Source organism: Littorina saxatilis, linkage group LG12 (assembly GCF_037325665.1).
Source record: "Littorina saxatilis isolate snail1 linkage group LG12, US_GU_Lsax_2.0, whole genome shotgun sequence".
Taxonomy (NCBI): Eukaryota; Metazoa; Mollusca; class Gastropoda; order Littorinimorpha; family Littorinidae; genus Littorina; species Littorina saxatilis.
The window spans coordinates 25522470-25546896 of record NC_090256.1 but is presented as its reverse complement, the minus strand read 5'-3'; the positions used below and the strand labels follow the sequence as shown (position 1 = coordinate 25546896).

Genomic DNA, 24427 nt, shown 5'->3' with positions numbered 1-24427 from the left:
ATTCTTTTCTCTGAAAGTGAAAGCATCCAGAAATCAAAAATCCAATATAAGGGAAACAATCCAGCAATGAAAATCTTAGCTTGGCAAGCTTACATCCCATGTTAAGAAGACAACTGCTAATAGACGGATGCCGATAAATAACTCTGTCGGGTTTGTATGGGTTGTGAAAAAGTGAATACCCTTACGTTTACTGGGACAAACATTGGAGGGGCCAATCACTAGCGAGAGGTGGGCCTGAAACATGTGGACAGGAGCACATGTGAATTTATTTGTCCGAGAAAAAGCAAGGGTATTCACTCTTTCACACACCGTACAAACCTGACAGTTATTTCCGAAGAAAAATTACACATGAATACTAATCTGCTGTTCAAATCTGTAAACTAAATAAAAAAATAGAAATAAAAAAAGCAAAAACACAGAAATAAAAGAAGAAGAAAAAATCATGTACCAATAACAAACATACACACAAACTCTCACACACATAAACACTGATTGCCAACACACACACTTACGCTTGCAGCAATGAAGCCTGAAATCGTGTTGAAAACAACTGCTGTGAGACTTCACGAGAGACAGCTGTAGCAACGGTGGGGTTGGCAGCCTCGGCCACCCGGTCCACATAATCCAGCCACGATACCAAGGCCACCACACGACGACGACCTGGGAAACCTTGATCCTCCTCTCGTTCTCCAATTGTGTCGAACCTGAAGAATTTGTAAAATGACTTGAGCACAATCTGGGGGAACAGTAGAGGAGACAGAAGAATATTAGGTTACAGGAGAATGCTTTCTCCCAAAGAAAACAGCCTGATTTTACTTAGAAAAACCTCACACGACTTTATGAAATTGCCTTAGCATACCTGAACTACGCTTGTGGCACATCCGCAACCTTGAATTTGAGAATGGAATCGGAAAGTTGTTGTTTTACTACCCTGCAAAAAGTCTACAAATGAGGCAGTAACTGTTAAAGAGCAGTAGAAAATAAAAATACTATGAACAGAAACCAAAGTGGTACATTCTATGGCTTCAGTATTCACCTTTAATTGACAGGTTTAAATGACACACCAATGAAATCCCTCATATCAAACTGCATTACACCTACCCCCATTTAGCATCCACAGAGTCGATGAGGGCCGGTGTGATTGCAGTGGGCAAAGCATCGTACTGTGTGACAAGGCGGCCAGCCAGGAAGCTACAGAACTGTGTCCGTTCTACGATGCAGGCTGCGGCTGTGGGTTCTGGCAGACTTCCGCACAGCATCAGTCCCTCACACGCCTTAACCGCCACCCAGGCATCCTGCAGTGAGAAATGTAAAATAACATGCATCCCATTGTGCGGCAAGTTCAAATACCATTATAGCACAACTTGACTTTAATAATAACTAAGCAGGACTTCTACGCTCACATGTTTCACCAAGCACAAAAAGTGACAAGCAAATAAGACTGATATGCCCTAAAGTTCTCAGACTGACAGCCCACTTTGTCAACATCACGAGCCGACGAATTTAGACACAACCATCATCGAACGCTGAAAAAGAAGAAGTATACACAAGACTCCATCTCCTTTTTTTCTCTCAAACAGGCTGCTACAAAAGTGCGCATTTCAAACCAATTATACAACTTCAAACATGATTTGTAAAATGTATTGGTTAGTGCAATGAAGACAATATTTTCACTGATGTCTTTGTAGTCACCAAAATGTCACATCACATCAGACACAGCAATAATACACACCTCGCTCTGTGCAAGGGAGACAAGGGCATCTACCAGGCCAAAGCGAAGGGAGGTAACATTAGCTGCTTTGGGAGGAGACACCACAGTTCCAGCTGCACTTGCCTCCCCTTTCTTTTCCTCTCGCCTCTGCTTAGGTGGACTCTGGTACAGAAAAAATACATTTCTAACATGAATTTTTTTAAATCTTTGAGATATCTCATCTCCACTGGTAATTCCCACTGAGCTACATACAACTAGATTTCCCCAAGAAATACAACGATTCCACAGATAGAAATATCTCTGAAATTCGTCTGTTCCTCAAGACAAACGACATATTTATTGACCAAGGCCGAAGGCCGCGGTCAATAAATATGAAACAAAAGTCGATATGCCCCCCGAGGACCGACAAAAAAAGCTGGTCTGACAACAAACCACCAAACATCGTTTTTGTCATCATTTTGGTAGTGTCAAAATAAGTGCCAAATCAACACAGGGAGCCATGCTTTGAAACACAAGTTCCGTTTTGAAAATACATGTGTGGGTGCCCCAGCACGTTGTTGCAATCAAAGCTGGCGTGTGAAAGCAACTTTCTGTGTTTTGAGTTCATAAAATGTTGGGATAAGTATGTCAGGTTTGAGGATGCACAGTTCTGTTGGTTTCTCTCAGTATTCCACCCCCTCGGTTTTCAGTTGTAAATATTAAAGCTTAGTGATTGAATGTGGAAGCTACGTTGGGTCAAATGTCACAGCAGATTTGCATCGTGCAAGCAAGGCACGTTGGGTCAAAGGTCACAGAAGATTTGCGTGGTGCAGCGAAGGAAAGAATCGCGGTCTTATTTCCGACTCGATCATTGCCTCTTTGTTTTTCATTAGACCTGTCATTCTGCTTGCTCGGCTTTGTTAGATGTTTGCAAATCTTGTTGCTATGTTCTTTGCTTTTATTATTATTTTTTATTTGCGCTTCGTTTAGCGATACAACGTCTTGTGCACGGGTCAAAATTTGTGTGTCAGGGGTCAATTGGTTTGACTTGAACTTGACGTTCGTGTTTCTCCGAACGTCTGTGTATCGAAACACAGATACACGCACTCCATGACTTTGTAAGAAGACAAAACATATCGCTAGGTTTTATTTGTTTGTGATGAATGTATGACCTTTCATGAAGTAGTTTTGTTTTTTGTTTACTTGTGCCAGTTTGCCAGTTTGTTTTTGGAAGTTTGCAAAGCAGTGTCGTCTGTCTAGGTCTGGGGAAGAGCCGAAGAATCCCCGAGTGTTTCTATTGGGTTTACTTTTGATTATCCATGTATAACCTGCTTCCTGCAACTATGGTAACCGGGGATTTATTGCATGGGGAACATGAGATTTATTTCCCAGGTGTTTGTGAATGAAAACTCGTGAAAATGACGACAAAAGATTTTATTACAACCACGTGCAGTACACATGTTGCTTGGCTTGATTACATTTAACACATAATACATTCCAACACAACAACCAACAAGTCGCGTAAGGCGAAATTACTACATTTAGTCAAGCTGTGGAACTCACAGAATGAAACTGAACGCACTGCATTTTTTTCACAATGACCGTAGTCTGCCACTCGCGCAAAAGGCAGTGAAATTGACGAGCCTGTTTGGTGCGGTAGTGGTTGCGCTGTGCTGCATAGCACGCTTTTCTGTACCTCTCTTCGTTTTAACTTTCTGAGCGTGCTTTTAATCCAAACATATCATATCTATATGTTTTTGGAATCAGGAACCGACAAGGAATAAGATGAAATTGTTTTTAAATCGATTTCGGAAAATTAATTTTTATCATAATTTTTATATTTTTAATTTTCAGAGCTTGTTTTTAATCCGAATATAACATATTTATATGTTTTTGAAATCAGAAAATTATGAAGAATAACATGAACGTAATTTTGGATTGTTTCATAAAAAAATAATTTTAATTACAATTTTCAGATTTTTAATGACCAAAGTCATTAATTAATTTTTGAGCCTCCAAGCTGAAATGCAATACCAAAGTCCGGCCTTCGTCGAAGATTGCTTGGCCAAAATTTCAATCAATTTTATTGAAAAATGAGGGTGTGACAGTGCCGCCTCAACTTTTACAAAATGCCGGATATGACGTCATCAAAGACAGTTAGGCCAAAACAAAAATAGGTGTGGTTACGGTAACATAGCCAAAGAAAAAAGGGTAGGAAGGTAGGCAATCACTTTTTTTTTTTTTTTACTTTTTTTTCTAATGTGTACAAATTAAACCTACTTGACAGGGAAATAAGTGTGCGACTCGAGCGCTTTCGCTTTCATTGCGTTTTCTGCACTCGTTTTCTTGTTTTTTGTGTGGTTTTTTGACAAATGTAACAAGTCGCGTAAGGCGAAAATACAATATTTAGTCAAGTAGCTGTCGAACTCACAGAATGAAACTGAACGCAACGCAACGCAGCAAGACCGTATACTCGTAGCATCGTCACTCCACCGCCCGTGGCAAAGGCAGTGCCAGTGGAATTGACAAGAAGAGCGGGGTAGTAGTTGCGCTAAGAAGGATAGCACGCTTTTCTGTACCTCTCTTCGTTTTAACTTTCTGAGCGTGTTTTTAATCCAAACATATCATATCTATATGTTTTTGGAATCAGGAATCGACAAGGAATAAGATGAAAGTGTTTTGAAATTGATTTGGACAATTTAATTTTGATAATAATTTTTATATATTTAATTTTCAGAGCTTGTTTTTAATCCGAATATAACATATTTATATGTTTTTGGAATCAGCAAATGATGGAGAATAAGATAAACGTACATTTGGATCGTTTTATAAATTTTTATTTTTTTTTACAATTTTCAGATTTTTAATGACCAAAGTCATTAATTAATTTTTAAGCCACCAAGCTGAAATGCAATACCGAAGTCCGGGCTTCGTCGAAGATTACTTGACCAAAATTTCAACCAATTTGGTTGAAAAATGAGGGCGTGACAGTGCCGCCTCAACTTTCACGAAAAGCCGGATATGACGTCATCAAAGACATTTATCAAAAAAATGAAAAAAACGTTCGGGGATTTCATACCCAGGAACTCTCATGTCAAATTTCATAAAGATCGGTCCAGTAGTTTAGTCTGAATCGCTCTACACACACACACACACACACACAGACACACGCACATACACCACGACCCTCGTTTCGATTCCCCCTCGATGTTAAAATATTTAGTCAAAACTTGACTAAATATAATAAAAAGTTATAGGGTCCCTAGAAATAGGGTAGGTCGGGTTACCGTAACCACATCTATTTTTTTTTTTAGGCCTTATCAAAAAAATGAAAAAAACGTCTGGGGATATCATACCCAGGAACTCTCATGAAAAATTTCATAAAGATCGGTCCAGTAGTTTACTCTCAATCGCTCTACACACACACACACAGACACCACGACCCTCATCTCGATTCCCCCTCTATGTTAAAACACTTAGTCAAAACTTGACTAAATGTAAAAAGAGTGCTCACCGAACTGAGTACACACACTCACAAAATGTTTACTTTTAAAAGTAATCAAAAATAAGAATAACAAAAATCTGGATTCAAAATCGAAATGCAAAAAAGTTTTATACATTGCAGAGAGCATCAGAAATAAATTGGCAGACTTGAACTCAACTGTTAGTCTTATGATTCTTATGCACTGTGTTAACATAACCCTCCATTTTTAAAGCCAGAGTATACCACAGCATCATCTTGGTACACATTGATACTTATAACTGTACTACAGGTACTACTAGCCTGAGATAAAACCTACACTGAAATAGACATATGCCACCCCCAAAAGAACAAACACACACACATTATAGTTATATAATGTACACAGACAAACACACAGAGAAAATCTGTATACCTCCAGAAAGAAGTTGACGAGGTAAGGGTCTGTTTTGATCTTGGCACAGACAGTGCACAGGAATTCTATCTCCTCTTTTTCTGTGGGGGCTGCCTTCACTTCTCCACAGGCTTTTACAAGCCGCTGAAACAATATTTAGAGCATGGTTGAACTTCAAGTTTGCTTCACCGAATACTTTCTCAAGCGGAATAATACATGTATGCATCATGTTTTGTTTATCGTTCCACTGCTAAGTTGTACCTCAATCAGTAAATGTAAAAGAAAAGACAAGTCGCGTAAGGCGAAAATACAACATTTAGTCAAGTAGCTGCCGAACTCACAGAATGAAACTGAACGCAACGCAACGCAGCAAGACCGTATACTCGTAGCATCGTCACTCCACCGCCCGTGGCAAAGGCAGTGCCAGTGAAATTGACAAGAAGAGCGGGGTATTCGTTGCGCTGAGATGGATAGCACGCTTTTCTGTACCTCTCTTTGTTTTAACTTTCTGAGCGTGTTTTTAATCCAAACATATCATATCTATATGTTTTTGGAATCAGGAACCGACAAGGAATAAGATGAAAGTGTTTTTAAATTGATTTCGAAAAAAAAATTTGATTATAATTTTTATATATTTAATTTTCAGAGCTTGTTTTTCATCCAAATATAACATATTTATATGTTTTTGGAATCAAAAAATGATGGAGAATAAAATGAACATAAATTTGAATCGTTTTATAAAAAAAATTTTTTTTTTACAATTTTCAGATTTTTAATGACCAAAGTCATTAATTAATTTTTAAGCCACCAAGCTGAAATGCAATACCGAAGTCCGGGCTTCGTCGAAGATTACTTGACCAAAATTTCAACCAATTTGGTTGAAAAATGAGGGCGTGACAGTGCCGCCTCAACTTTCACGAAAAGTCGGATATGACGTCATCAAAGACATTTATCAAAAAAATGAAAAAAACGTGTGAGGATATCATACCCAGGAACTCTCATGTCAAATTTCATAAAGATCGGTCCAGTAGTTTAGTCTGAACCGCTCTACACACACACACACACAGACACATACACATACACCATGACCCTCGTCTCGATTCCCCCCTCTACGTTAAAACATTTAGTCAAAACTTGACTAAATGTAAAAAGTACCTTAAAATACCTGGCCCTGACTCAAAATGAATAGACCATCACATAAAAAAAAAGTTACTCAACTGCATCCGTTCAAGTAGAAAAATTCTCTGCATTTTCAAAATATTATAACACCACCAACACTATACACCTTAGTAACAGTGTTCCAAGAGAGAGAGACTATACATGCGCATATCTGCAAACGAAGAACATGCATTCCTAAATTCAAATGACCTATAATACTCAATGCTAATCAGTTCATAATAAATGCTGACCATCTCAGCATTTCGGTTGACATACCTGCACTGCTCTGTGGACGTTAATGTGAGGCAACAGAGGGTGTTTCAGACGCGATAAGAGGCGCGTGAAGAAGCTCAGCACAACCTGCTTCATGCCTGGCGGTTGCTGAAATGCAAGAATATAATTATATTCAAAAGAAGTAATATCACCCCCTATTTGTTTTCTTTTTGTCTAATATTAAAACAAAAGAATTGCTCGCTACACCAATCTGCAATTTACTGACTGATAACTGAAAATTGCAAAAATTGCACAAATATACACACACTACTTCAAGGTGTCACTGTTAGTACACATACAAAGTAACATAAATATCCTCATTTTGCTTCAATTTTTATGTAATATTTTAATGGACAATAAAGTGCTGTTATTGTTATTGTTATTGTTATTTTGAGGCACCACCAAATCATAGACACCCACACAACAGTATGATTCATCAAAATTACAATAACAACAAAATATATACGTATAGGTTACAACACGAGTGGTTTTTTATATGGCTTGTATTTCAGTCAAGACCCAGCGGATGAATATCATCGGGAGACACGAGCCTCTGGCGAGTGGCTCTCGATTGATATTCCCGCTGGGTCTTGACTGAAATACAAGCCATATAAAAAACCACTCGTGTTGTAATCTGTATATCCCATTCTACCATCAAACACAAAGTGTAGACTACTAGCGGCACTGTTGCGATCTGTGGACTGTAAAACAGTGGTGCCAGCGAGACTTGGCCCTTTTGCAACCTTAAACTAAGTGACCGTCGCTGAAAAAAATAAAACGAATGAGTGCATCGATAAGTACGCGGTAACACTACTTTCAGACCATTTAAAAGCTTTAAGTAAAGGTTCATAAGTTGCAAGAAAGTAATGAAGTCGTATAGAAATTAATTTAGTTGAAGCGCACAATTCTTTTGTTTTGCGTTTCAGGTCGGCAGAACGGGCGAAACGGGTTTGGGACCCATTTGGCTTACTCGATTCAGAATCGATTCCACGTTGTTTTTCTCGAACATGTTATTATACAATTAGGCTTATTGACAGAGAAGCAAATGTTAGGGAACAAATATGTAGGTTTAGATTTAACCATTTGCTCCCTATTTGAAATGTATCTACGTGATAAACTGTTTTGCGAGTGTGTTTGCATGAATGAACCTAAACTGGTATGGGTGTGAGGAAAACGGGACCGACTTGGTGAAGTCGCGAATTGCTGACACGTCTGTCACCGCCGATTGATTGCATTTTGAAGGAATATGACTGGATTACGGAAAAATGCACACATGTTAAGTTCTTGGATACCTTCATCGCCAATGTGGACTTACTGCAGAGCCAGGCAAAAGAGTAGACTTTCTCGCAAAATACGTGAAACAGCCGATGTTTGATACGAAGCGAAGCCACCCCAAACCATGCAGTACGGACGCTTTTCGGTCCCGCTACGCATGACACCAGACCAGTGTTGTTGCTTTGAGTTTGACTCACAAACTCGAAACTGTCATTTAAAACATGAGCCAAAAGTGTATTGATTGTGTGATTAGTCTATGTGACAGGGCTTCTATTATCTGTGCTCCCTAGCTTCTGTCAGTTCCCACACCGACACTGTGACAGACTCTCACGAACAGTCGTCTGCTTCGATGCAAGGGAGGGTACTCGTTTTTTTGTTTTGGTTTGTAGCCATGGGCATTGTGATAGTGTTCGACTGTTCAAACTAGTGTTATGCACGGGTTAATAAAACTGAGGATAGAACTCTTTAGCAGCAAAACAATTAAGAGTGTATTACAATCTATTTGTTTGGCGCAAGGTCAAAGGTCGGGAGGAAAGTAGTTCTTTGCCCAAATCGGAATCTGCACTATCATATATTTTTTGGAGTCCATGATGTATTTATTGAGCTATAAAAATACAACATATATACCCATACTGAAGTAACAGAGACAAAGAAGGGAGGTCATGGGATATATATTGTACACAACTAAAAAACTAACATCTGTTCGTCCAAGCGTATAGAGGGTGTCAAGAAGCCTGTGCTGCAGCAGGTATTCCAGACACGGTCCAGTGGTTCCTATCTCCCCGGATCCAATCTCCTCCTGTTGCAGGATCTCCAGCATTCTCTCAATGTGGCCACCAATCGCTGTCTCTTCAATGCGCTGACGCCCATCTAAAGAAATAAAAGGGCAAACACATCAGAGTTTAAAACTGTTGATACGCAAAGTAATTCTTCTTTATGGTACATGGCTCCATGTTCATATATATATACACTATGGGGATGTGCAAGCGGCAGTTGGTCCATACAAATAAGTCTGAATCACATACAAAATTACATTTAGACCTTTCATTTGTCATAAGTTAAAACTAAAAGCTTGTAAAAGAGTAAGTGTAGTGTAGTCAGTGCTAAGGCCCCCCCAAAAAGTTGTATGTTTCTGGTCACCCGACCCTACCTAGTTTTTTCGCGCCGACCCTAGACTTTTTTTTATTGCTTTTGTAAAAAAAAAATTTAAAAAAAGCGTCAAAACAAAAGTAACTGACGGCAGACGACACAAGGGTGATAACCCCGCATCCCTTTTGTCTCATTTGTTTTGTAATGTGTTGTCTTTTTCTTTGTATAGTAAGTCCAGTCTCTTTGCGTCACTGTATAGTTATTTTCTACCCTGACAAAAAAAAAAATATTTAAAAAAAAAAATCCCTGCCTACCTATTTTTTGTAGCCATGTTACCAGAAACATACAACTTTTTTTTGTGCCTAATAATTAATATTAAAAATAAAATTAAAAGTGTGATTATACTTCTTTGAGGTTAATCGGTGCTGCACAGTGTGACTTAGCATGCACTAACTAGACTGTCATTATTAACAGGCGTTTGAGTTTTGACTCAATGCAAAAACTCTGAAGCAATGTAAATTATAATCACATACAGAGAAGAAATTTCTAACATTAACACCAACAAAATACATAGCTGATGAGAAGATGAAAGAATGCAAGGCAATTTCGTGTGTTCTTTTGATCAATTTTGTGCAAATGAATAAAATAAATAAACAATTAAGTAGAAGTGCAATGCCAAGGCACTGCATAACCCTCACGAAGGACAAATCACCTCTCACTCTCCTCCCCCTCTCTTTCTCTCTCTCTCTCTCTCACACACACACTCTCTCTCTCTGTCTCGCACACACACACACACACACACACACACATCCACATAACTACGCACACACAAACATGCATGCACACACACACACACACACTTGTGCACATAAACATGCAAACACACAAACGCCACGCGCACGAGAGAAAGACCCAAGAGAGGGGATGACGTCACGATGCGTTGATGTAAAATCATCGTGACGTTGTCTGCTTGCACGAACATAATTGCTGTAGTCTCGGAAATTCTACCCCAACAAAGCGGCCCTAAAATCAAAGAATTGGTCGGCACCCACCGTATTTAAGTTAGTATGTTCCCAACTTTTCGTGAACTTCAATCCCCAACTGTAGCCTGAGTTAGGGCAGAAAGATTCCTTCTTTATCATGTATTATCCGCATGAACATTTCTCAAATCGATTACAGTATAGCGTTTGTGGGATACCTCCAGCATCGCTGCGGTAGTTGTTCTTATAAATCCTTTCTCAGTACGTTTCTGTCAGTCAGACTTACCTTTGTTGTCAACAAAGAAATTGGTTACACACTTCCAGTGGTACACAAACTCTTCCAGTGGGGTCAAGTTTGGAGCAAACTGAAACAAAGCCAAACTTAAGCTGTCATCGTATTTCTAATCACAGTTGACAATTATACTTATAGGCAAAAGCTATACACACTCCGAGTGTATACAGGATCGATGGGTCTGTATACACTCTCACAGTGAAAAGCTCTGTTACAAATCTTTAGCCGATGAAATGCCCCCTTACAAGTGGTTAGGAAGTAGACAATGAAAATTCAATCTGACATTGACATCCGCTATCTCTTTTTCGGAGTGTCGAGGGTTGGCAAATAATGTACAATCACACAGTATATAATATATATATATATATATATATATATATATAGACAACCTCTTCAGGGTCGATACACACTCAAAGTGTGTTCAATAATCCAACAATAATCTACCGTGCAGCATCAGTTTTAGTGTGTGTTTGTTTTTTGTGTGTTTGTCTCAAGCGTGCTTTAATACTGTGAAAGTGCACTGTGTTAATTACTTCGAAAAATGGCGTCGAATGACACTTCGAGTGTTGATGTGGTTTTCTGGTCTTTTATGTACACTTGAAGAATGAAATCTACATTAATGTAAAGGCCGTGGTGTATCAGATTGTTTTTGTTTTTGTACTCCAAATGTGACAACCAACTGCTCTGCGTTCCTATCACAAAGTGGCTTTGAATGAAAAATTTGCTTCGCGAACAAAAGTTAACGCCGGAGTGTATACAGGGGCAAAATCTTCTATACATGCAATCCGAATGCGTATTGGCAGTGTGTTATTATTTAAACAAACCCATCCGGATTTGATCTACTGATGTCAACATTTGCAGACGACATTTGCTCAAGTCTAACTTTCACATCTTGATGCAACGATTGCTTCAACCATCAACATCATTCAAGCATACATACCGTATCAACCGCATTCTGTAAGAAGTTAGACAATTTGGAGAACATTTTCCTATTCATCTGGGACGTTTATGACACCTGCGCATTCTCTGAAAACTAAATTTACTCTTTCACTTTCAATGTGGGAACGTCCAATCCTCCATTCAAGTTAAAACTACTTCCGGTCCGGAAATGAACGAATCTACTTTCGTTCGGTAATCGTCGTTCGTTTCTCCGAGTTCACTCGACAGTTCTCGGCCACAGTCGTGTTACAGCGGGAACGATCGAAGACACTGACAACATGTCGGAAGGCAGCTCAGACGAAACTATCAATTCCGACACGTGGGTACCTTATAAGGACCGCCCAGAATGGAAAGATATTACTCCAATTCCTCAAGATGACGGTCAAGAACCTGTTGTTCAAATTGCGTATTCGGAAAAATGTAAGTACCCGAACATTCCTTTCTAAATGTGTGTGTTTTGGTGGTGCTTCTCATTGCTCTCAGATTCTCACTCTCAGTGCTATGCCTACTAACAGTGCAGAGCTGATGCGGGGGAGGGGCCTGAAGGGTCTCTGCTGACTTCTGTTATGTTTACCGTTTTGAAGTTGGCGTAGAGCCCACCTGCTTCTATTTCGTCACTGAACGCCAACGGCACTAGAAATTGGCGCTGTATGTATGATGCATCGCAAAAGCGTTAGGATAAAGTGAAATGAAGATGCACTGTTCATGAGAACCAGCACTAAGGAAGCAAAACGCCCACACTTGTTCTTTGAGGTTTCTGCGTAGAAAAGAATGATCGAGCTCCTGTGTTTTTTGTTGTTGTAATTGTAGTGATGCCTAGACTAGTTTCAGGACAGAAGTGAGAAGGCTCATCTCCAGCAAACTAGCTGGCATGTTACCAAGACTACCCCTCTCCCTCTCCTCCCCTAGCTCAATCTGCCTGTCTCTCTGAGTGAGTGTGTCTCTGTCTTAGAGTTAGACCTAGGTAATTGATACATCATCAGAGACTGAGAGAGACTTGCTAACTATTATATGGGTTGGCATTGTCCACATGATCAGATGGTTTAGTAAAAATATATATTTGGACCATTATTTGATATCATGGAGAAACAGGAAACATTTTGGTATAAATTCATCATTCATAGAATTGAAGTGTTCTTAGAATTAAACTGTGAAATATTTTACCTTGAATACCAGTCAATCAGTGTCACATCTGGAGAGCAACATTTAAGTTTATATGTTGTTATTGCTGGTTCCTGTATGATGTTTTTTTGCCTTGGCACATCATCAATTTACAAAGCAGAATTGCTATTTGTACTATTTATGAGAAATGCAAATATGTCAGTACTAGTAGTTAGTGGTTAGGGACTGGATTGGTATCCATAAGTCTCACAGCTTTTTTCGCGTCCCATCTCATTATCAAATTTGTTGCACTTGCAGGTCAATCATATTAACATGCTCAAAGTCATATTTACTCAATATCAATTATCTTACAAATAAAGTGACTCAGTTATAAGTTTTTGTATGTCCAGCAGATTTTTGAAAGTGTTAATAGTTTGTGCATTTTTAACATCAGACAGTGTGTTCCATGATGGTGCAACTCTGTTAGAAAAGGAATGTTTCCGGATATTAGTTTTACTAAATTCAATAAAGATTTTGTCCGTATTTTTCCTCATTACATCAGTGGTAGACTTCTTGAAAAAAGACTCGACTTTGACATTATCAATACCCTGAAAGATTGTGTAGGTCTGTATCAGGTCGCCTCTGAGTCTTCTCGATTTAAGGGTCGGGAGATTGAGTACCCGTAGTCTTTCAACATATGTCATGTTTTTCAAGGCCTTAACCAGTTTTGTCACTCTCCTTTGCACCCTTTCAAGGGCGGCTGATTGATGTTTTAGATTCGGATGCCAGATAACGTTGGCATATTCTAAATGTGGTCTAACCAATGCTTTATACAATTGTGTAAATGTGTCATTGTCAAGATAGGAAAATGTTCTCTTTATTATGCCAAGCATTTTATTCGCTTTATTTATTATGTTTTGGATATGTTTGTCAAAACTCAGGTGATCGTCAAATGTTACACCCAAATCTTTCTCCTGCTCGTACTGTATTATGTATGCAAATCAGCAAGTGCCAGAAAAAGTTAGCAGCTCTTGATCAACTTATGACTCTTATGAGTTATGGATTATTTATACTGTGTTAATGTTATGTAATCACGTAGAATTGAAACGCTAGTGCACATTACATTTACAACATGGGGATAAAAATGGAAATGAATGTTAACCTGTCAATAGGCCAAGAGGATTCAAGGATGAATGAGTTGTATGAACTAATTAGACCTTTTAAGATTTAATGTATTTGTTCGGTGATTCAATTTAAAAATTTTCCTGTGTACATCTACAGGTCTGTGCGCTTCTGTGAGTCAGAGTCGAATGCAGCGCTGTAGCATATAATCCTGAGTGAATGAGATAGTAAATTCTTGTGGCTTGACTAAAGTGTAAAGTAGTGCAGATACCAATTATAGGTGGTGTACTTGCTTATGTGCAGTTATTTTACCCCACCGTCCTCTCTGATTACTGCTGCCATTCCTGGATTTCCTTGTTGAGCTCCCAGGTTGCCAAAATCTTTAGTTGTATTTTTGCCAGTTGAGGACAAAAGGAGATGGAATGCCAGCTTGTCAATGTGTGGGTATCAGCTTTGTGTTTGAAGAAGGGGTGGGGTGTGTGTGTGTGTGAGGGGGGGGGGGGGTGTACAGACACAATGGGATTAAACCTGCAATGAATTCTATTTAGGCCACACAAAAAAAATTGTCTGTTTCTGGTAACATGGCTAAAAAAAATAGGGTCGGTAGGTAGGGATTTTAATTTTTTTTATTTTTTTATTTATTTATTTTTTTTTTACCCCAAATGTAGACCAATAAAACTAACTTTAAAAATCGCGCAAAGAGACTGGATTCACTATACATAGAGACAAGACACTCAACACATTTACAAATCGTCAGCGGACTTTCGTTTTCACACGTTTTTGTTGTTCATTTTCTCACCCTGTCCTTTACCACCAAAAATGTTAAAAAAATTTTGAGTTTGGAAAAAAAAAGTTTAGGGTCGGCGCCGAAATTTAGGGTCGGTCGGGTGACCAGAAACAGACAATTTTTTTTTTTTTGGCCTTATGTTTGTGCTCAGTGTATGAACACACAGCTCACAAGCTCCGGTCTCATTGTTATGTGTGTGCATATTATAACTTACAATGGTACCAGATGACACCCTTTGAACCTGCCCAAAGTATCCCAGTTTGGGTCACCTTTCACAACTGAAATATTGTTTGGTAAAATTAACAATAGCATAGTAATTGCAGATTACTTACTCAAAAAGAGAAGGCGTCCTTTAATTGGAGGTGTCATCATCATCTCATCTATGCCTTTGACCCCGTCCGGGGCATAGGCCGCCAACAAGAGCTCGCCAGGCACTCCGATCCTGGGCACTCCCAGGGCCGAAATGTTCCTTGTATCTCTTGTTGACGTTTCTGTAACGAGTACTTTTTTTTCCATGGATGAGTTGTTAGCCCTTCGCACAACCCCCAACCTGGAGGGCCAGGGTGTATACTTAGTCTGGCCCCATTCACCTCAGACCTGTCCGGCGTGGTTACACCTGCCAGGAGCACTATGAAGGCTCCGGCCGGCATAGCTCTTTGGATCATCAGGGCACGCAAGCTGCTACGCCACGGCAAGGCATATACACCAGTAGCAGAATTGGAGGTGTACTGTCATCTAAACAGCCTGACGTTAAAAGGTTTTGCTGAACCTCCCAAAGTCTGAGGAAAAAAAGGAAGAATGTCTTAGAATGGAGATAAATGTTGGGGGTTAATGCTCTTTCATGATTTTTTCTTATACTTCTCTTCTGTTCTTTCAGTCAAGGATGTGTATGACTACTTCCGAGCTGTGGTCGCCAAGGAGGAGAAAACAGAAAGAGTGCTACAGCTCACAAAAGATGCTGCAGACTTAAACCCAGCCAACTACTCAGTGTGGTAAGCTCACATAATTCTCCAAGTTTGTAGTGTGAGTGTAGCGATACATACATGTAAAAACGCATAAGAAGCTTGGACTGAAATTGGCCCCAAATGTACAGCATGTATGAAAGGCACAGTCAGCCTCCCGTAAACCATCACAGACACTGTCAGGCTTTTATCCTAGGTGCCCTCCGTAAAGAGCGAGCAATTTTGAAAGAATTTATTTTTGCGTGGTTTATCTTACCCCTGGGCCATCGTGAACCCGTGTGATCCAGTTTCCTTTTTTTTTCACAATTTAGTCGTCAGTTTGTGATTTCAATGCGACTCGCTGTAAGCTTATCTGCAATAGCACGTTATTGTGTACCTCTGAATCTAAAACGCAACAAACGGCTGCAAGTCACACGAACTAGAGCGGTGGTGGTTGACCGTTCAGAGGAACTGGCGCTATGCAGAACCGTCGTCTGCTATGAGAAAGACTTTTTGCGTGACACGTTTCCGGGCTTTTCTTTTTTCAAACTTTCAAAACTTCAAATTGTACTGATCTTGTTTTGATGAAAAAAGAATTCTTTTATGATTTAAGAATGTTTGTGTAACAAGCTGTCAATTTATTATTTAGATTTTAAAAGTTAGGTCCGTTCGGATAGTCTACGAAAATAAATTCTTTGAAAATGTCTCACTCTTGACAGAAAGCAGCCAGGATGTTCCCGTTTGGTGAGCGTTCAAATGGAAGTATGCTTGCACTGAATGTAGAGGCTCGGGGAGCTCAGTGATGGTTTACGGGAGGCTTTTAAAGAGCCGTTTTTGAGATTCAGAGCCAGAATTTCTCAGTGTTTTGGACTGATTGACAACTTTCATGTGTCCTAGTTCCCAAGTCTCGTTACAGGTAGACTCAGTGATGTGTGGATTACATTTGTCAGCCAGGTGCAGGTTAGGTTTCATTCACACAAAGACTGCTGATAAATGATGTGCTTAGATCAGATAAGAAAACGTTAATGTCCATTTTCATTGTGCATAAACATGTACATTTTTCTTTAGGCACCACATCACATCACATACACACAAAGACAAACATCAAAAGGCATAATCGTACATGAATACATCGATCCAATCAACTTTTTCAATTTTCATAGAAATAGTAAATAAGGAGCGAAATATCACAGTCACTTGCACTCTTTCACACACGCTATATATTTTTGTCTCATGGGGTTGTATGCTTTTGTGACAAACAGGTTTTGCCACAAGTGTCATTTTTATTTTACAACAGGCTAATACCCTACATTTCAGCTGCATAAATCCCTGAAAGCTAGCACTGTGCCCCTTTGAGGAGAGAAGGAGCCTGTTTTAGTGAAGGTTTTGCCACCAGGTGGTGAAGAAATTGCATTCAAAATAATAGGCGTGCATTAATGTGTTCCATGGGTGCTAACTGCATGTTGTGTTGAATGGGCTTGGTTTTATTTTATTTTTTCAAGGCATTATCGACGAATGGTCCTCCAGGAACTTGACAAAGACTTGAAGGATGAAATGCGATATATCACACAAGTCATTGAGGACCACCCCAAGAATTACCAAGTCTGGTAAGTTTGTACTCTTTTAGGTGTTTTTTGCTGACTGACTTCATTGATGAATACTACTACAAGCTGCATAAAAAGGTCACTTTGCAAGACAGTTGTATGTGAATCAAACACTTGTATCATATTTTTGTGTACGGTTTCAAAAGAAAATGTATGTATTGAAAATAGGTGCATGTGAGTCATTCTTGCCACAGAAATTAATTACTTAATCTGAATTTAAATTTTTTTTTTATAGTTTAACAACTGTTCGATTCTTTCAGCTTTTATGTCAAGGCGGAAGACATTATTTAAATAAAATGCATTAGATTTACCTGTTTGAACTTTGTTTGTTTTTTATCACAGTTTTTATTTATTTTTTAAATAAACAGAGGAAAAGAGGACACAGTAGCTTGCACTTTCTGTCCATACACATCCGACACCAATTGTATTTTTTATCTGGATTCACTTATCTATGTTTACCCTCTTGTTCATCAGGCATCATCGCAAGGTGATTGTCGAATGGGTGGAAGATCCAAGTAAAGAGTTGGATTTCACTCGCAAAATACTTCGTGATGATGCCAAAAACTACCATGCCTGGCAACACAGGTAATTACATTGTATGGGTGTGTGAACATTTTATTGTTACTGGGTCTGTTTTGAGTTCTGAATGTGGATGAATATTTGTCAGTGCAATATGAGAATATAGAAAGTGACGAGTAAATATATATGATTGTTGTTAGCCAGTGCAACTACAGCATATCAAATCTTTAGTTATTATAGAAAGTCAGTGATATAGAGATTACACAATGTTCTATTTTTAACTCACATTGGGAATCCTGAGAGACTTTCTTTGTTTAGTGGGGCACTTACAGGGGGGCGAGGCTTTCCCCCGTCAGTGCCCCACTAAACAAAGAAATCACGATGAAATATACTCTTTTTGCAGTTAGTAGTCTGTTATGTTTTTTGTCTCAATGCCAAGTCTACTTACATCCCATGTAGGGCCTCATAAAGTGTTGTTCGGTAAGTAACGCCGCGCTTGAAAGTAGTCTTGTCTATTTCACTGCATATTTCTCAGCTTAAATGTTAATCTGTGCATAAACCACAATTACTTTGATGCCAAAACAATCTGGAGATACAGAACATTGGTAAAAAATTACGTATATTGAGAGAAAAAAAAGTAATTTGTTTTCGAACATTCAATTTTGACGTCACCAATGCCAAGGTCGCTCTCTGTAGTGACAAAATGGGCAAGTTTCTGTCGCGCGAAGTCTGATTTGCTTACGTTCACATCTTGTGAAAATATTCGGTGAACCTCTCGTAAAGTAAAAAAGAAACGATATTGCAGCACGCATGGATAACGATACAGAAAGTGAGTGCCTGATTAGGAATTCTCTTCATTGTGCAAAATCGTCATTTCTCGACGCTGACAATCTGTTCTCACGAAACAAGAACTGTGTGTTGTTCAATGCAGATGACATAATTTTAGCGTTCCATTTTTCTCTGTTTTGTGTATTTCAGTTGCAAACAGGCATAATGTAAGAAAAATCCTTTTGTCTGCGACAATGTCAAGCAATACAGATGATGTTGGGGCGTTCTCATGTGGTGGAACTAGAGTTTTGGGTTCGCTGATGATAGGTTAATAAATTTGTGTTATTTTTATAATTTTAGGCAATGGGTGCTGCTGACGTACAACCTGTTTGACAAAGAGCTGGAATACGTGGATACATTGATCAAGGAGGACCTACGCAACAACTCCGCTTGGAACCAGCGCCATTTTGTTGTCTCCAATACCACAGGGTTCACTGATGATGTGGTCAAAAGAGAAGTCAAGTATGTTGTTTGAACCCTTTGAATATTAAGATTAATAGTGGACGTTAAAGGTCCATTCCACCTCTCGAAAACAGATTGCCTCGCACCACCTCTGATCTGGCCAGGCTTAAGCAAGGGACAAGACCATCCCTCCACTTGGTCACATACCAAAATTGGACAGGCTTGGTGCTCTCTGTGCACTCTGTTTTAAAAAAAAATTTCTTGAAAGGCACTGGTGCCTTTTTCAGAAATTAATTCATACAAAAATTGGAACTCACCACAGCAAGCAGTCAGGGTGTTGATTGTTGGAGGGATGGTCTTGTCCCTTGCTTAAGTCTGGCCAGATCAGAGGTGGGGAGGCAATCTGTTTTCTACGAGACAGGGTAGGCCTTTAAAAAAGATGTCCACTCTTTGTTTTCATTCTTGAGTGTGAAGTGTATGGTCTGTTGATGCTGCATGATCATTCTAAATGTGCGTCTGTGACTGGTGTTGTTATCATATCAGTAGTAATGTTTTGATCAGTTCCATGTGAGGGAACAAATCCTAGTCCGGATTTATCATTACGATGGATGTATCTCTGTTTTATACTCGATCTCCTATTGTGCTATTTTTGTCTGCCAGATATGCTCAAGATTACATCAAGAAAGCCCCCAACAATGAAAGCTCGTGGAATTATCTGAAAGGGTATGTAATCATTAGAAACTGTGAAAATTGTCATTCAACATAAAACTCTATGTTGCTTTTCTTTCCTTATCGGATGGCCTTCCATGTATTACCAGGGTTTGTTGAGGTGGTGTTGGATTTGTTGGCTGAATGGGAACTCATTCAGCTGCTGCAATGTTTTTAAGAGAATTTGCCTTATTACTTAGCATGCTGTTTTCATGAGAGAATGTAGGTTATGAATTATCCTGCTGTTTCAATGATGTGCCTTATCAGCATGGGAAGATCACCTGCAGTGTTTTTGAGAACTGAGGTGGTTGTGATGTCTTACTATGAATATTGTATAAAAGAAATATATATATAAAAAAAAGAGTTAAATTAGACATCTAAAATTAGACAAATAGACTGAAAGGCTGAAGGAGTTTTGCCAGATAATACTTTGAGCTTTTTTGCTCTAATTGTCCACTCTTTTATAAATCGGACCTTTGTGTGTAGAGTTCTGATGGATTACAAGCTGCTGCAGTGCCCATACCTCAAGCAATTTTGCACACACACAAAAGACAGATTATGTGTGTGTGTGTGTGTGTGTGTGTGTGTACTGCTCAATTATCTGACGAAATAAACATTGGCTTGCAGAGTTCTATTGGACCGCAAGTTGTCGCAGTACCCAGGGCTGAAGGAGTTCTGCCAGAAGCTGTATGACGACTCGCACCGCTCCCCTCACCTGCTGGCCTGCATGGTGGACACCTGTGAAGAAATGCTGGAGCTGGGCTGTGATAAACCTGAAGACGTGCTGCAGAGAGCATTAGAGGTCAGTTTTAACATGCATCTGTATGCAGGTTGTGTTTACAGGACTGTAGAGAGCCTTGGAGGTCAGTTGTAGGGTGCGTCTGTATGCAGGTTGTGTTTACAGGACTGTAGAGAGCCTTGGAGGTCAGTTGTAGGGTGCGTCTGTATGCAGGTTGTGTTTACAGGACTGTAGAGAGCCTTGGAGGTCAGTTGTAGGGTGCGTCTGTATGCAGGCTGTTTACAGGACTGTAGAGAGCCTTGGAGGTCAGTTGTAGGGTGCGTCTGTATGCAGGTTGTGTTTACAGGACTGTAGAGAGCCTTGGAGGTCAGTTGTAGGGTGCGTCTGTATGCAGGCTGTGTTTACAGGACTGTAGAGAGCCTTGGAGGTCAGTTGTAGGGTGCTTCTGTATGCATGCTGTGTTTACAGGACAGTGTACCCCTCCCCTCCCATATGTCTATGTGAATCCACCAAAGGACACTTATGATACCGCTGTAGCCGATCACTCTCCTTGCGTTATAAATATGTAAAATTTTCGATTTTCTCACAAACATTCTCATGTAATGAACCATGCTGAAAATGCATTTCCACTACTTTGCTTTTTTATTGGCCCGTAATGAGCAGCAGATTCAGAGTACTAAGTCAAACAGAGAAGGAATGTAAAAGTGAAACTAAGCATATTTCACGCAAAATGACGCAAGTTCTCTTGATTCTTCATTATTTTGACCATGCAAATTTTAAGAGATCCGGTCAGTTTGGTACACTGAGAAAGTGGGAAGTGCTGAATGGGTACAGTCTGTCAAAAGTTTTGTTCATGATATACTGTGTTCAACATTTATGTTGTGGTTATTGTCTGTTTTGTCATGACTTGTTTGGCTGTTGTGACATTTTGTGTGAATAATGTGTTGCTCTCTTCAAAGTATGAAAGGAACACAGAGTGGTATTTTTCTTCTTCTTGTCGTTCGCTGTTAGATCGTCAGTCCGGACTGCAGGGCGAAACGTGCTGTCCTCTATAAGTCCTCTTTGGGGCCGTATAGCTTCTTTTGTAGCGCTGTCTCTGGCCAGATGGTGTCCCTCAGAGCACTGTGGTATGGACAAGCCTGCAGGATGTGCTCTGCTGTCTGATTCTTGCCACACGGACAAAGGGGGGAGGGAACTAGCTTCAGCTTTGTGGCCATATTATGATGGTTTAGTCTGTTATGTCCAGTGCGGAGTCTGGTATTTTAAAAGATGATTAATAGCAGAGAAATGTAAACAAAATGAATTGATTGATTGAAGAAGGGTGATAGCAGACTGAATAACATATCCGTACAACAGAATTCAGTGCTTGGTCTTTTATGTTTCAGCTGTGCACTGCCCTTGCGGATGAGCATGACACCATTCGCGGAGAGTATTGGCAGTACATGTCTCGCAACCTGGCTTCCAAATACGGCAAAGAAATGCCCGATGAGAAATCATGATGACGCCCATGTGACTTTACTTAATTGTTACCAATATGCCTCTGTCCGTCTGTTTCATGCAGTGTATAGACCTTGCTTTTGCAATCACCACCTGTTTTATGATGAAGAGTGCTCCAAGTGTGTAGTGACCTTCCTTCAAGGTACATTCTTTCTCATGTAAGCGATCATGTTCGCCATCACGGATCTGTTCAGGATTTTTACCTGGGCTAAAAGCATCCTTACACTTGGACTTGGACATACATTGGAAATCAACAACCCCACTACTATTTTTTAGTGCAGAGCAGGAATTTTTGGCTGAATTGATTTTGTAACTGACACCTATGTCAATCTGCTAAATTTATTCAGCAAAATATTCCGGCACTGGATTTTCAGTATGTGTCGAAGTGGACGAATACTCTTGATTCCAAGAGGAAGCCTGGACAGATCTGCAGGGCTTACACCTTTCCGGTTCTCGCCGGAAATCCAGTTTTTGAAAACTGTTAAAACCGGAAAATCCGGTTTCTTAAAAGTTGAACTTAAAAACAATTTGTTTTTAGTTTTAGTTTGGACAGTTGATGGAGGCAAGATGTGTATTATTTTTTAATTTATTAACATACATTTTGGTACCAGGAGAGTCTGTTCTTTGCCCCTGCCACCGTGGACCCTGGCCTTTCAGGTTTTTCACTTTTTGTTTGTGTTGGCCCTGGACCTGTGTTGGTCTACTTGAGTGTGTACACAAGAAGAATGGTGCTGTGGAACGCCCCTTTTACAACCTTCAAACATCTCACAAAATCAGGTCTTAGGAGGGAGTATTAAGATGGAGGTAAAGTTACTGAAGTTATAAACAAAGAATCTGAAAAAGCAAGGTCAAAGGGGGAGGGAGGGGGGGGAGGTCCCATCTCCCCCCTTCCCCCGTCGCGATATAACCTTCGTGGTTGAAAACAACGTTAAACACCAAATAAAGAAAGAAGGGGGGGGGGGGGGGGGGGTGTGTGTGTGTGTGTTGTTAAATTGGGGGTTCTGAAAAAAAGGGGGGGAGGGGGGGTCCACTGTATCAGTTAATGAGCAGAAATCAAAAAAGTAAAGTGTACGTTATATTTTTAGCAAGATAAATGAGTAAATCAGTCAAGAAATCAAATTGTATAGGGTTGACTTCTTTGTCTAAGAATACAGCTGAAAACAATCTATTTTGACCTTGTCTTTATTTCACTGCATTTTTAGGGAGGTGGGGGAGGATTAGCACAGTAATGTGAGTGAAATGGCATGGGCACATGCTTTCAGATTGACGTTGAATCATATTGCTGTTTATCTGTGTGGGTTTATTTCTTCTTTTTTGTTTGTTTTACATTTTGTTCACTTGCGTACCAGACAGCGTAATTATTTCTGGTACCAATTAGGATTGTTGTTTTATTGTGTGGCATATCCTTTTGTACAACCCTTTGCAATTTGATTACCTGGGAATGCTTATGTATCATCTACCCAATTGTGAAGGTAAAGAGATCTCTGTTGCCCAGAAGGTAATATCTGCATACACTGATTTCTGAACCAACATGGTATAGAGTTTTAAAAAGCTTAACAGCTTTCTTTTTTATTTTTTTTTATTTTTTTTTACCTTGCAATTGCAAAACCAATACTCAGTCACTGCAAAGTGTGCATGCCAACTAAGACAAGAGGCGAAGCCTTCAAGGCTCACGTAAGAAATCGACAAACAGTAACACAAACTCAATCACTCCGTCACACATACACACATACACACACACACACACAGTAAGCATAGGTGACACTGTGCAAGAAAGCGAGACACTAGATCTAGATCTGTCTGTCTGCATGTAGCCTACTTACAGGGACACGACTGCCAACTAGTCTCGGCCCGCTCAAAATAACAATGACCGAGACTTTCAGTAATTCCTTCGCGTGACGTCTAACCCTCTTACGCCATAATGTGACGTCTTCAAATGTTAAAGTTTCTATCACACACACACACACGCACAGACAGACAGAGTTTACCATCGCATAGGCTACACTTACGTGAGCCAAAAAGGAGCAAGACTCTTTACAGCTGTGATGTTTTTGGTTGTGTACAGACCTTCTTGGTCAAACAGAACCTGGGAAGAGTCCTGAAGCTAGTTAGAGGGTTATGCTTTTTTTTTTTGTCTTGTATTTTTGTTACCATAAACACTGGTTCCTTCTGTATTAGTTTTCTGGTCCACTTCCACTCCAAAATCCGGCGCAGGAAACAAGAGTGGGTCATGTGCAGCTGTGAGTCAGAAGCCACGCATAGTTAAACCTTCCTCGTTTATCTCATTTCCAGAAACTGAGGGGTTTACGAGTGTACCTGGATTATTGGAGAATGTTTCTCTAGATTACCGTTTTTGATGAACTTCTAAACTTGGCCTAAAAATTATTGCAACAATTTTTGGACGCTAAGAAAAGCATTAAAACACAATAAACTTTATATGGTCGAAAAGGTAATTATGTCAGCTGTACATATCATTTGTCCGATTGACGGTACTTTGTTTAGGCATCCCGTGACAGCCTGTCAAACAAGGTCACCCAAGGTCATAACTTCTGAACTTTCCAAAGCAAATCATTGAGAACTTAAGCAGATATGGCTCTTTGGGTGGAGG

General features: G+C 39.7%; 2 protein-coding genes across 5 annotated transcripts in view; one reads left to right on the top strand and one right to left on the bottom strand.

The window, feature by feature from the left end:
- Positions 1-11726, bottom strand: part of LOC138981608 (FHF complex subunit HOOK interacting protein 2A-like) — a 30837-nt gene extending 19111 nt beyond the window's left edge. For all 4 annotated transcript variants that reach the window (XM_070354580.1, XM_070354581.1, XM_070354582.1 and 1 more), the window contains exons 1-8: positions 11573-11726; positions 10627-10705; positions 8969-9141; positions 7000-7104; positions 5587-5709; positions 1733-1873; positions 1102-1295; positions 513-704 (exon numbers count right to left, since the gene is read on the bottom strand). In XM_070354580.1, the coding sequence (XP_070210681.1) occupies positions 513-704; positions 1102-1295; positions 1733-1873; positions 5587-5709; positions 7000-7104; positions 8969-9141; positions 10627-10705; positions 11573-11629 (1064 nt within the window). In that variant the 5' untranslated portion in view covers positions 11630-11726. The remainder of the gene's footprint in view (positions 1-512; positions 705-1101; positions 1296-1732; positions 1874-5586; positions 5710-6999; positions 7105-8968; positions 9142-10626; positions 10706-11572) is intronic.
- Positions 11727-11800: 74 nt separating this feature from the next.
- On the top strand, positions 11801-22768 carry LOC138981610 (protein farnesyltransferase/geranylgeranyltransferase type-1 subunit alpha-like). Its single transcript, XM_070354584.1, has 8 exons — positions 11801-11991; positions 15459-15573; positions 17025-17129; positions 17601-17711; positions 18774-18935; positions 19536-19598; positions 20211-20385; positions 21708-22768. Exons 1-8 carry the CDS (start codon positions 11850-11852, stop codon positions 21819-21821), a joined length of 987 nt encoding a protein of 328 aa, XP_070210685.1. The 5' UTR covers positions 11801-11849; the 3' UTR covers positions 21822-22768.
- Positions 22769-24427: the final 1659 nt, after the last annotated feature.